Here is a 12,233-nt window from a genome sequence, read left to right as displayed (position 1 = left end):
TATTTTTTATTATATTTTGTGTAACAATTTAAAAAAATTTATAAAAAAAAATCATCCTAAAAATAAAAATTTAGAAGACTGAAGATGTAATTGGCATCGTCGACAGCAGGGTTCGAATCTGCAAGGGTGTAACCCAACAGATTTCAAGTCAATCTCCTTAACCACTCGGACATATCCACAATCATTAATAAACTTGGTCAAGATATTTAAATATTATAAATGATTAAATCTACATACAATCGTAAAATACATAAACGCCATAAAATCATTTTGAAAAAAAGTAAGATTTATTATTAAAAAATTAATATAAATTTCATATTTTATTTACTTTTTTTAAAACGATTGCGCAGCAATTGTGGACTCATATATTTTCTCTTACAATTTTAGGATGTAAATTTCACTTCTTTTCAAAAAAGTAAATGAATCTGAGACCGAAACCCAACAGATTTTAAGTCAGTCTGCTTAACCACCCGGACATATCGACAATCATTAACAAAGTTGGTTAAGATAGATGCTTTCCTTGAATTCTAATATGGCTTCATGTGTTTGCACTGATCCGCAGTGCTTCAAAGAAGTGTAGAAATCAGGCAAGAATAGTGATATTACTTGAATTTGATACAATGTGATGGTTACATGAATCCTCAGTCGAACAAATTGTTCGAAAAAAATAAAAAAATAAGAAGAAAAGTGTGGTTCTGTAAGTAAACATCAAGTTATCAACCATGCTTATTGTAGTCCTGACTAATATACAAAATGCACTTCTCCTGTTGCTGAGAAGCTATATTTCATTTCTTCAACAGAACAAATCACTGTGACACGAGTATTAACACTTGATCAAAGAGTCAGAACTCTTCAAGGATCACATTTTATTCCCTGATCTTCTATGATACATCAAAGCCTAGGGGTTTTTCTCCGCCATTTTCGACTAATATCTCTGAATTTTAGGTCCAACCGGTCCGAGATGAAAGGCTTGGAGATGAGATCAACTTTGCAAGTGAAAAATCAACTGTCTTCTATATCTGGCTCATACAAAAATCAAGAAAAACTCAATCCCAACCTGTCAAGCACGGCTTCTATATACACTGCTACAAGAAACAACTGTCTCCCTGGATATTATAACAAACACAGCAAGAAGTCAATAAACTAGTAATCGAACAGATCTATGAAAAAGAGATAAAGGAACAACAACTGGAAATTTGATGTGAGCCTAAAAAATGCATTTGATGTGAGCCTTTGATGTCACCACAAATGCATTAACTTCCAAAAGAAGAAAGAAACTATGTGTTGAAGAGTAAGAAACATGAGTGGTGATCTTACTTTTTGGAAGAACTCTGAACCCATTTAAGCATTCCTATGCATACACGAGAACAGCTTGCCGTGCTTATCTCAGCAGCAAGCCTTTAGAATGTAAGTTGTCTCTATATATTCCCATTTGAAGCCGATTGGAATTGGCGTGAAACCTCTCTATAAAGTTGTTGTGCTTCAAATGGTTTTGAAACATATCCATCCATTCCACATCTTATGGATTCCTCATGCGTTGCCTGTATTACATCTGCTGTCATGGCCAAAATGGGAACATGCCACTTTGAAATATTATCATAAGCTTCCACAGATACTTCCCCACTTTGAATAAGATTATTGATACTACATTCCACTTCCCTAATTTTTCTTGTAGCTTCAAACCTGTGATGGAGAGAGATTAAATGGTTCTTAGATCTAGCAATTGATCCACCAATCGTGTCAATAATTAGTAAAATGGAATAAGATCATCAATGGAAAGAGAAAAACATGTAGCCCAATGAGAGTTATTGTTCATAACCACCAATAGCAAATTTGATGCGAATTACTCCCATCACATATACGGTAGCCTAAAACTTTCTAAATGGTTAATTAGACAACTAGAAGTACATATTCTAGCCTGACATCATTAGAGTGATATTCTAGTTATCATTTATACTTTTTTTTTTATATATAAATAGTTATCATTTATACTTACTTAATGAAGCCTTTAATCCCCAGTAAAAAATTCTTTAAATCAGAGATTTTACAAGCAATCAAGAAGAGCATACCCGTCCATTTCAGGCATTTGGATATCCATGAAACAGGCATCAAAATGGTGAGGTGGTTGAAGCAATGAGATAGCCTTTTTCCCACTGTCTGCACAGACCACATCAGCTCCATACTTCTTCAAAGCACCAGCAGCTACTTTAAGATTCACATTATTATCATCTACAATAAGGATTTTTCTACCAAGAAGAAGATTGCAGACAGACAAGCCAGAGATCTCCCCAGTGCGGGGTTTCCCCTTGCCCCCAACACCCATGGCTCGCTGTAATGAGGCAGCAAGCATGCTTGCTCTCAGGGGCTTCATGACGATTGGCGGGGTGTGATCACTTGAAGTTGCAGCTCTTGTTCTGCACGGGCTGATAGAACTAGCTAGAAGGAACAACTTGGGAGGCATCCCACAATCAACCTTCTCTAAATTATTGATGAAATGAGCAGAAATGACTGAATCCCTATCCCAAATCTCCTGCTCAACTAGTACCATATTGGTAACTGTTTTGCCACTGTTTATGCTAGACAAAACTTGATTGAAATCAGAAACCACTTCAACATGAATTCCTAGCCGTTGGATATGATATCTTGACACCTTGGCACGGATTGGTCTGGGGTCCACAACTAACGCCATCATGCCCTGAAATTCGGAGGATGCAAGATTGGATTGGTGGTTGATTTGCTGGCTCTTATACTCATTTGGATCGGAGCAGCCTTTGGTGAAGACAGCAGTAAATGTAAAGGTAGAACCGATCTTTGGTATGCTCACAAAACCAATTTCCCCATTCATTAGGCCAACTAGACACTTGCTTATGCTTAGGCCAATACCTGTGCCTCCATGTGTTCGGGAGATGGAAGGACCCACCTGCATAAAAGGAGTGAAGATACGAGATTGGGCTTCAAGAGGGATTCCTACTCCTGTATCCTCAACAGAAACAATTAGGTTGATAAGGTCAGAGGAGGACAATGAGAGAGGACAAGTGGATCCTTCTCCACTGAGAGTCTTAAATCCTTCCCAGCTGCAGCGCCTATCTGCAACAGGGAATCCACTCAATGTGTTCTTCGATGGTGATTCCATCTCAACTCCTATTGAGCCAATCACTTCCTCAACAAGATGAACAGTGACAAATATGTGCCCTTTCTCTGTGAACTGTAATAAAAGTAAATTATCAGCTCCTCCATTTATAAGAGGAACATGCAAGATAGTTTACTTTAATGAGAAATACTTTAGCCACAAAAGATTACACAAAAGTAAACCCACAAGCTAAGGTGGCTTGATGCAATACATCAGATTGTAAAATTACTTTTATTGTAAAATAGATCTAACGAATCACATGAAACCATATCAGATTGTGGGTTATTTTTGTGTATGTAGCACTCCTCTTTAATATTCATTAAAAGAAACTCCTTTCACTTTCCAAAATTACACGACACCATTATGCCTATAGCACAATTCAAAACACAAGCATTTCCAAAATGAGTTAATTCCTTATATCTACTCAATTTCTTCATTTTATTCTTTCTCCACCAGATACAAGGAAGACACTCACCCACAAGATAAACCATTAAATATCAAAACCAACTTTGGTTTGCATAGGGTAATGACTGAATATATTCCCAAGATTGATCATTTTCTCCCTTTTCTGAATCTACAGTAGCAGAAAACAGATTTTTTCCCAACACTTTTGATTATATACAACTGACATTTTTCTTTTTATTGGCACTGGGTGTCCGAGAACAAAGTCCCGACTAATCCCAAGAGTGCACATACCCTCAGCAAGAAATTTTCCGCAAGTGCACATCAGGTAATTCAAGGAGAAGTTCCCCCAGTCCGATGACTCCTAAAAATTATTTGCACCCAAGAGGATTTGAACCTTAGACCTGGAGGGAGCATACCACCAAGACCAAGACCAAGATCTTTACCACTTGAGCCAACCCCTAGGGGTTGATTATATACAACTGAATTTTAGAACCTACTTTGTACTTACTTTGATTGAGTTACCCATAAGATTGGTAATGATTTGACGAAACCTTCCAGGATCACCAATTAGCATTTCAGGAACTCGATCTGAGATATAAACTGCCAGCTGCTCTTTCCACAATTTTGGCCATGCAAAACCATCAATTTAACTATTAGACAGTGAAAGCGTGCAATGAAAGACAATTCAAACCTAGAAACAATTATACCTCCACTCCTTTTTCCTGGGACTTTCCAGAAAAGAGTGAGAGAATATCATCCAAAATTGCTCTCAGATCAAAACGCACGGCCTCAAGCTCAAGTCTACCAGATTCAATCTTTGCTTGGTCTAAAACCTCATTTATGAGTGAGACAAGAGCTTTTCCACTGGCCTGTGCAGTTCTGACATAATCTTGTTGAGTAACATCCAGATCTGTGTCCATGAGCATATCTAACATTCCTGAAAAATTAAGAGCATTGCATTTCCATGGTTTAGAAAGCTCTCTATAGTGACCATTGGGCCATACGTATAACTAATTTCCATTAATGAAGGACAGTGTCAAATACTCACCGAGAACACCATTCATCGGGGTTCTGATCTCATGGGAGACGGTAGCAAGGAACTACAGATGGTTGAAATTTGTTTAGGGCCACATTTGCATGAAAAGCAACTTAAAAAAAGTTGTACAGAGTAATTCAAGATATCAAGTACCTGAGATTTTGCAACATCAGCAGCCTCAGCTCGTTTTTTGAGCTCCATCATCTTATGGTAATCATCTTCAACTTTGGCAATTCGATTCACAGTTGCATGGAATATATATCCAACAAGTAATGCAATCACGAGGATGCCAATAGAAGTTGTTATTGCTAGCCAATGCCATGGCGGTTTTTGCTTGAATCTGTATCAGGCATAAACTTAGTTTTCAACCCACTTCAAGTCTTCAACTACTAAAGTTTGATTATTAATATATTTTTCCTCAGAAGTTACAGAAGACTGGTTATTTGGGATCCAGTAATAGCAGCCACATCAACTAATTAGACAGATAAGTCATACAATGGCAGCAACTCATTATCCCTCTTTTTTTTTTTTTTTATAAAAGCATGTAACTTTTCGTTAGTCATTATGTGACGCTTAATTGGTACAAACTAGCCAAAGGGTTCGATATGGTGCAGAAGCTGAACCCAGAATAATCGGTACAGAGAAGAGCTTATTTTTACCTGCAATGCATCTCATGCTTCCTGACAGGATCTCCAAAATTAAGGGTGCTAACATGCTGCAAACCATCATCCGATACATTCGAGCCATACATGCTGATTGGATGTGAGTCATTGGTTGTGTCATACACATTCACAATGATAGTCTGTTTACTAGCAAGCTGTTGAAGCAACTTCTCCACAAGTGATTCAATATCAAATACTCCCCCAAGATATCTGCTTGGCAGCACATACAATGGTGAAAAGGTTTCTTATTAGTTTCTTTATTTATTTTACATGCTCCAGTTAAATGCAAGAAATCCATTTTCTACGATATGGCATCGGCAACATGACTCTTAATCTTCCCAGAAAAAGTTCAATGAGTACAGTAAATTCAAGTATTATCAAGCCATTTCTCCTTTTCCATATATACATGTGTACTATGCATGTACATACATACATACATACATACATATATATGCAGGCTTTACAGCTGTCATTCTTCTTTTTCTTTGTAGGGGGCAGGGGGAATTTTGAGGAATTCAGAAACCCTAAGGAGAATGCATACCCATCAGTTGCTTGAATTCTCTCATTCAGCGTAACATTTGAGGGGAGATCTGCCTTGTAGACAGCAAATGTCAATATAACTCCAAGACGATTTGTTTTTACTAGCCTCAAAGGAGCAGATAGAACCCCCTTTCCTGATGCTCTGGCACGCAAAACATTCTCACGATCTTCCTGTTGGTACATAACTTGTTGAAATTTTATGAATGAAGATAATGTATGAAATCAAATATTTCCAATAAAGTACAATGTCCGTAGTGTCAAGACTTTAGAATTTCTCAGTCACAACCATATGCGGTTCAATTGAAAAATGGTTCAAAATTCAGTTTAATCATTCAAAATCGTCACACCAGCAAACTAATGAATCACAAGAGAATATGCAGAAGATAGACCAAAAAAAAAACTAACCTTCCCCGACAGCATATCAAGTGAAACCACATGAGAAATGGTATCCTGTGCAAAGATGACAGGAGCATATTCTTCCTGAATTAGGGATGGCTCTAAGGCTTCTGCGGCATAATCATCCTCATGAACGGGGTTTTGTTCAAGGGTATCCATCCTCTTAATGGTCCAGCCTTGTTGCTTCTCGAATTGTTCCCTTTCTGAGTGGAGCACCCTAACAGCATATGCCACACCACTTGTGATGGGCCTCTCAAAAGCAGTTCTTTCCGTGTACCTTGCAAAAGTCCTCTATAGATTGTGAAAGTTAGATTGCTTTGTTGACTAGATACTAGTGATAGTAGGCAAAAGAACTCGGATCTGGTTTTAGATTAAGCTAAATTAACAAAGATCAAAATTGAGACCTCAAATCGATTCGCTATTTAGCACCTTCAACTCATCTCCCATATGTAGAAAATGCATCACATGACACGATTATGCTATGAAGTTGTAGAATAATGAGAAGCTAAGTGATTAATTGTTGTTAAGTGATCAGCTTAAAAGAAGTCGCCGGAAAAATAGCTCAAGTACGGTTGTGAATTAAGCCATATGCCTCATAATTAACATTCTTGACCAAAAGCAATAGAAGAAACAAGTTCGAAATAAGGCAATTAAGCATTTTTATTGAAGAGTTGTGGATTCCGTCAAATTTTAGAATCCTAAATTGCTCAAATATGAAAGAAGATGAGTTTACCTGATCCATAGCAGAGGGGTTCTTCCCATGGTGGAAGGTTGAGATCATAACGGACATGGCTTGGATATGATTCATACTCACATTAAACTGATCCTGCAACATCCTAGCCCTCTCGTCACACATACTTGCAAGGGTCTCTTTCCTCTTCTCAGTAGCTTGTAACCTCATGTAGCAGAAGATCCACAGAGACACTATGGTCCAACCAAGTACCCATGTAATCAAGAGCTTCCTCCACCATGCTTTGGGCACTTTCTTAGACCCAATATACTGGTAGTAGTGGTGGATCTTCCAACTGTTTCCCGAGATCTTCTCCCACCATTTTAGCCACATCTTGCCACTATCACCAAGTAAACCAGTCTTGGTGTCCACTATTCCACTATTTATGAACCAGTTCATGGAAATTACAGACACAATCCAGTAACATAGCATCAAAAGCAGATGCCCCACCTTAAGGCCAAACCCAACCACGTGAAGCAAACTCATCAGAAACAGTTACCAACACAAGTTAACAACAAACAGTAACAATACGAGGTGAGATTGACTTCTTGCTTCTCCCCACGAGAGAGGGGGGAGGGGGTTGTCGAGAGACCCAGTATCAAATCCGCAGAAACGTTCTAGTTAAACCCAACATCAAGAAGCGGGTAAAAAACTTCGAAGAAGTTGAAAGTGAGGAAATGAAGGAGGACGAAACTCACCCACTTCCAAACTCACCAAAAGCAGATAGATTGAAAAGTATGTGTAAGTGGAGAGATGCTATCTTATCCACCCAGACAACTTCAAAATTGGAATGCAAGAAGAGCCCAGGATTAGGAGAGATAAGAATTCACAGATAAAAAAAAAAAAAAAAAAAAGGAATCAAGGAATCCCAAGATTCAGAGTTTCTAATCCCAAACAATTTGATTTTATCTGTAAACCACCAACCAAAACCCAGGACAAGAAATGGGCTAAACTAAGCAACAAAGATTCGAAATTTAGTTAAACCAAATCAGAAAACCAACCCCCCCAATAAAGAATCTGACACGAGATCTAGTTTATAGGGGTTCCGACCTTGCTGAAATCAAACAAGAACGAATTTAAGCATGTGGGTTCTAAAGTTTGACTCTTTTGAGTAAACAAACCTGAATAGAACTACGCACAAAACACAAGAAAGACCAGAATTGGTGGTAGAAGAAGAAGAAGCAGCGATAGGGAGATAAAGAAGGTGAGTAGAGTAAAATCATGGACATTGAGGAAAAAATGAATCAGCAAGAAAAGGTTGGAGAAGAATATGGTAATGGTGGTAGAAATGTCTGCTAGCACAGGCCATTATCTCTATCCACATAGTCCACACCATCCAACCCCCCAAAAAAATATATTTCAAAGCATAAAAGTTATTTTTTTTTTATCATTTAATATATTTAATTATTGATCTGTATAAAATAATAGTATAATTAAAATATATGAAGACAGGAAAGGTATAGTTCCACTTGGCAGAGATCAGAGTGCTTTTTATAACTTTCCTTCGTGTTCGTTCACATCCCAATTATCTATTCAATACCGCCAGACAACTTGTACACACTAGGGTGTGTTTAGATTCTAATATGAGTTGCGATGAATTATGAATAGTAATAAAATGGATTATAAATAGTAATAAAATGGGTTAGTTAAAATTAATAAATAATAATGAGATGAATTGAGATGAGTTACAAATATAAAATAGACCTAGGTTGTTTAACTATGTAGTTGCATGCCAATTTTTTATATGACAAATCTACCCTCGCATGGAAACAGAATTTCACTTTTCTGCCTAAATGGCATTAGGTACCCCGTACTTTACCCAACTCGTCGGTACCCATCACAGTGAACCAGTGTCCAAAGAGTGGGTAAAGAGGTAAGGCACCCATTATTAGAATCTCTCAAGGTGTTACTATCTTTTTTACTGTGTTGGAATCTCAAAAAACTTAGAGGCATACAGCTCCAAATTCATTGAAAGTCTCGAAAATACATCTAGTGGCAACCTTTTTTTCATCATTCCAAATGGATCCTGAAATCGTTTAAAAAATCCAAATATTCTAGTAATCTTGTTAGAACTTCTATTTGTTTTGAATCTTTATTTTGAATATTATCATTTTTTATTGTAATTATTTTTTAAAATTCTGTTTAAATTTAAAGATGAGATGAATTAAAATGATTTATAAATAATAATGAGATTTATGAATTGAAATTTATTATTAATAGTAAAATGAGTTTAGATGAATCCAAACGGCTCTAAGCGATTATAAAAATTATTTGTAATATACTTCATTAGTCTGGGTAAATTCAAAATGACACTATTATTCTTCAGTGATACTGACATGACGTCCGATTTATAAGTTGAAGCCCCACCAATGAAAAACTTTAATATATTGTACCTTGTGACCACCCCTGCCCTCGAAAGGAAAAGAATAATAACTAAAGATCAACAGCTTGGCTGCTTTAGGCTTTATGGCTTCTGCAATTTGCTTACCGTAATGGGAAGCATGAAAAACTATGGGGTTGGAAGAGAGAGAGGGGGATGTAAGATGAGATTGGAGGGCGAAATGGTCATTTAAAAGTGGGCGGTAAATGACAAAATAGTAATTTGAGAATAAAGCAGTGGCAAAGGAATAAGGCACTTTAATCAAGGCTGGTCAGGGAGTGATTAGGCCAATCACTACTACGGCTCCGCTTTGGTTGTCTCTTTCTGACAGCGACGTCCCACGTCAGAGCACCGGTTCTCTGGCTCTTGGCCAATCGGCTTGTAATGCCCATTGCCCACATTGGCTTTAACGCCATACGTGTCACCCGTGGGGACGTGGGATAACATTATCTTCTCTCACGTGTTCATTAAAACGACAGCTAGGTAGATTAACAAATTTTTATTTAGTTCCCTTTTTTAAAAAAAAAAAAAAAAAGTTTGAATTTATTTCTAAATTATTTAAAGTTAATAAAGTTTATTATTTATTCCATATATTCTAATATTATCTAGTATATTTTTATGGGTGTTTTTAATTTTCATAGATATTATATATATTAGTGCTTATAAATATAAAGATTCAAATAATTTGTATGATATTAATAAGGATGTGACTATTTTTTCATTATTATTTAAAATGCCCGCATTATAGAACATATAATAAAGTCAATGATATATATATACAATTATGTTATAATTTATTTTATAAATAATTAATATAATTACGTCACTTCATTACAATAATCTCAAGTTATATATATAACTATATCCCATTTAAATTAAAGTTGTTAAATAATTATTAAAAAATTATAAATTTATCTTTTTGATATTAATTAACTTAAACGAGCTACTCAAATTTTATAATAATTTTATATTTACAAACTAGATATTTTATTCAACTGTATTAGATATATATGTACCGCAGGCCGTCTGTCATGCTCGGACGAGCTTGTCGCCTGTCGGCTCTGCAAGTTTACGTCCTGCGAACTAACCATATGTATAAAGTACTGCTTCATTAAAAAGTAACTTGTCCGAGTTGCCAAGGTTTTTAAAGCTGTTTTTTTTTTTTTTTTTTTCCTTATTCACTATGCTCAAATCGTGTCACTCGATCATAATGGCTGGCCGGCTGGCTTGTTATGATGGTGAAATTATATCAATTTATAATTTATTTTTTTATTTTTATCATAATACTTCTCTTTGTTCATATATTATAGCAAAAATAAAAACGATATTTATGATAATTTATAGAGTTGTGGAATACACAAATATTATATAATTGTTGTAAAAAAATCGATTAAATATGATACACATAGAAAAAATTAATTTTTTAAGAATAATATTGCATATAATTATATAATAAATAAGTATTACGTAATTATTTTAAAAAATATATATTATTATTAAAAAATTAATTTTTTTATATAAATTTTATATTTATTTATATTTTTAAAAAATATTATTCGATATTTGTCCACTTTACAAATATAAATATTATTTCTTATTTTCTAATAATAAATTTCACCCTCTTTAAAAACAATTAAGTGACTTTTGTTACCTAACATTACTCATGTGAAAACGATTTCATAATTATTAACTTTCGAGCGACAAACTCTGCCACTATATTGGTGATACCATTTATGGTCGGAAGTGATCAATCAAATGATTATTGAGTGTGCAATTTATTACATTATTGAAAGTCGTAGCCATGTATATATATATAATTACGAGAATATAAATGCATACGCATAAATAAATGGAAAAGAAATACATTTATGAGTTTAAACAATATCCGTTCAATAAAAGAAACTGATAATCGTCTAGTGTAATTTTTTCACCATCTATTGTAGTTACGAATGGGAGTAATAAACATAGCTTGAAGGTGGCTGTTCACGTCGTATTTTGGTGGTCTGGACAAATTCAAGCAGGCAGTGTCATTACGTGAATTATTTGAAGCCTCTGATAGTATTTTGGTACAGTTGTACAGTAGCGTTTCGTATATTTATAGTGATAAATAAAAAATAAGTGTTATGAAAATAAAAAAAGATAACACCAAGATTTATGTGATTCGACAATATGTCTATGTTTACAGGATTTGAAAAGAAAAATCTCCAATATAATATATCTGTTTACAATTACTCATGAATCATCATATCTCATTGTATAAAGAAGGTTAGAACTCTTCTTCAATATATTTCCATTGATTCTCTATTGATCCGTCTCTCAATCGTCTTTTGATCTCTCCATCTTATCAGTTCAGTCCCCTCTAATATTGTCTGGGCATTCCTTTTTATTATGAATGCCAGCTTGTCATGAAGTTGCAGATCTCCCTTGTGTGAGTCTTTTTGCTTTCTTTCTCCTGACTTGACATTTTACAACCCTTGTATATCTTTTGTCTCCCTCTTTCTCCCTCTGAAATTTGCAACCCTTATATCTCCCTTATCTCCCATCTTTTATCTCTTTTTTGTCTTCATTTTTGTTCCCAGTGATATATTGATAGACTGGGTCCAATTTATGAGCTATAGACATTTTTTCCCCTTTACAGTGGCATTTGACCTATTTTTGAACCTGTGCACGACACACTTGATTCCAAAATGGTGAACTTTGTCAATTAGCCATAACTTGAAGCAGCTGATATAAACTTGGGATGTATTGTCTTGTTTAAAAAGATGTTAACGATTCAATGAAAGCTCAGTTCATATTTGAATCCGTATTTTAAAATGATTGGTCAAAGTTGGAATTAAGTTTAGAGAAAATTTATTTATAGCACACTTTTTTTAAACACATCTAGGATACTGATAACGTGGAAGTCTTCCACATAGTTAACGTGAAAGTCTTCCACATTAACTATGTCAAAGAAT

At 35.2% G+C, this 12,233-nt stretch overlaps 1 protein-coding gene across 2 annotated transcripts; it reads right to left on the bottom strand.

Annotated features, from left to right (window-relative positions):
- Positions 1–583: 583 nt before the first annotated feature.
- On the bottom strand, positions 584–8,256 carry LOC121257364 (histidine kinase 3-like). Of its 2 annotated transcripts, none has more exons than XM_041158342.1 (11): positions 6,903–8,256; positions 6,179–6,460; positions 5,775–5,944; positions 5,231–5,443; positions 4,725–4,911; positions 4,584–4,635; positions 4,243–4,472; positions 4,044–4,142; positions 2,070–3,205; positions 1,318–1,683; positions 584–1,106 (listed from the first exon to the last, which is right to left on the bottom strand). In XM_041158342.1, the coding sequence occupies exons 1-10, from the start codon at positions 7,383–7,385 to the stop codon at positions 1,419–1,421; spliced, it is 3,117 nt and encodes a 1,038-aa protein (XP_041014276.1). In that variant the 5' UTR covers positions 7,386–8,256; the 3' UTR covers positions 584–1,106; positions 1,318–1,418. The 2 variants fall into 2 exon arrangements, with proteins under 2 accessions (XP_041014276.1, XP_041014277.1); XM_041158343.1 differs by having other exon boundaries at positions 584–1,019.
- Between the last annotated feature and the right edge of the window lie 3,977 nt (positions 8,257–12,233).

Source organism: Juglans microcarpa x Juglans regia, chromosome 3S, assembly GCF_004785595.1.
Source record: "Juglans microcarpa x Juglans regia isolate MS1-56 chromosome 3S, Jm3101_v1.0, whole genome shotgun sequence".
Lineage (NCBI taxonomy): Eukaryota > Viridiplantae > Streptophyta > Magnoliopsida > Fagales > Juglandaceae > Juglans > Juglans microcarpa x Juglans regia.
This window is presented reverse-complemented; position numbering and strand designations above follow the sequence as displayed.

Bases quoted from the DNA above. Each gene is read 5' to 3' on its own strand.
- LOC121257364 (XM_041158342.1), bottom strand. From the start codon at position 7,385: ATGAGTTTGCTTCACGTGGTTGGGTTTGGCCTTAAGGTGGGGCATCTG. The intron at 5,945-6,178 runs GTTAGTTTTTTT...ATGTACCAACAG, and splicing joins TTGATATGCTGTCGGGGAAG to GAAGATCGTGAGAATGTTTT. The intron at 4,912-5,230 runs GTAAAAATAAGC...TGCCTGATACAG, and splicing joins AAGCATGAGATGCATTGCAG to ATTCAAGCAAAAACCGCCAT.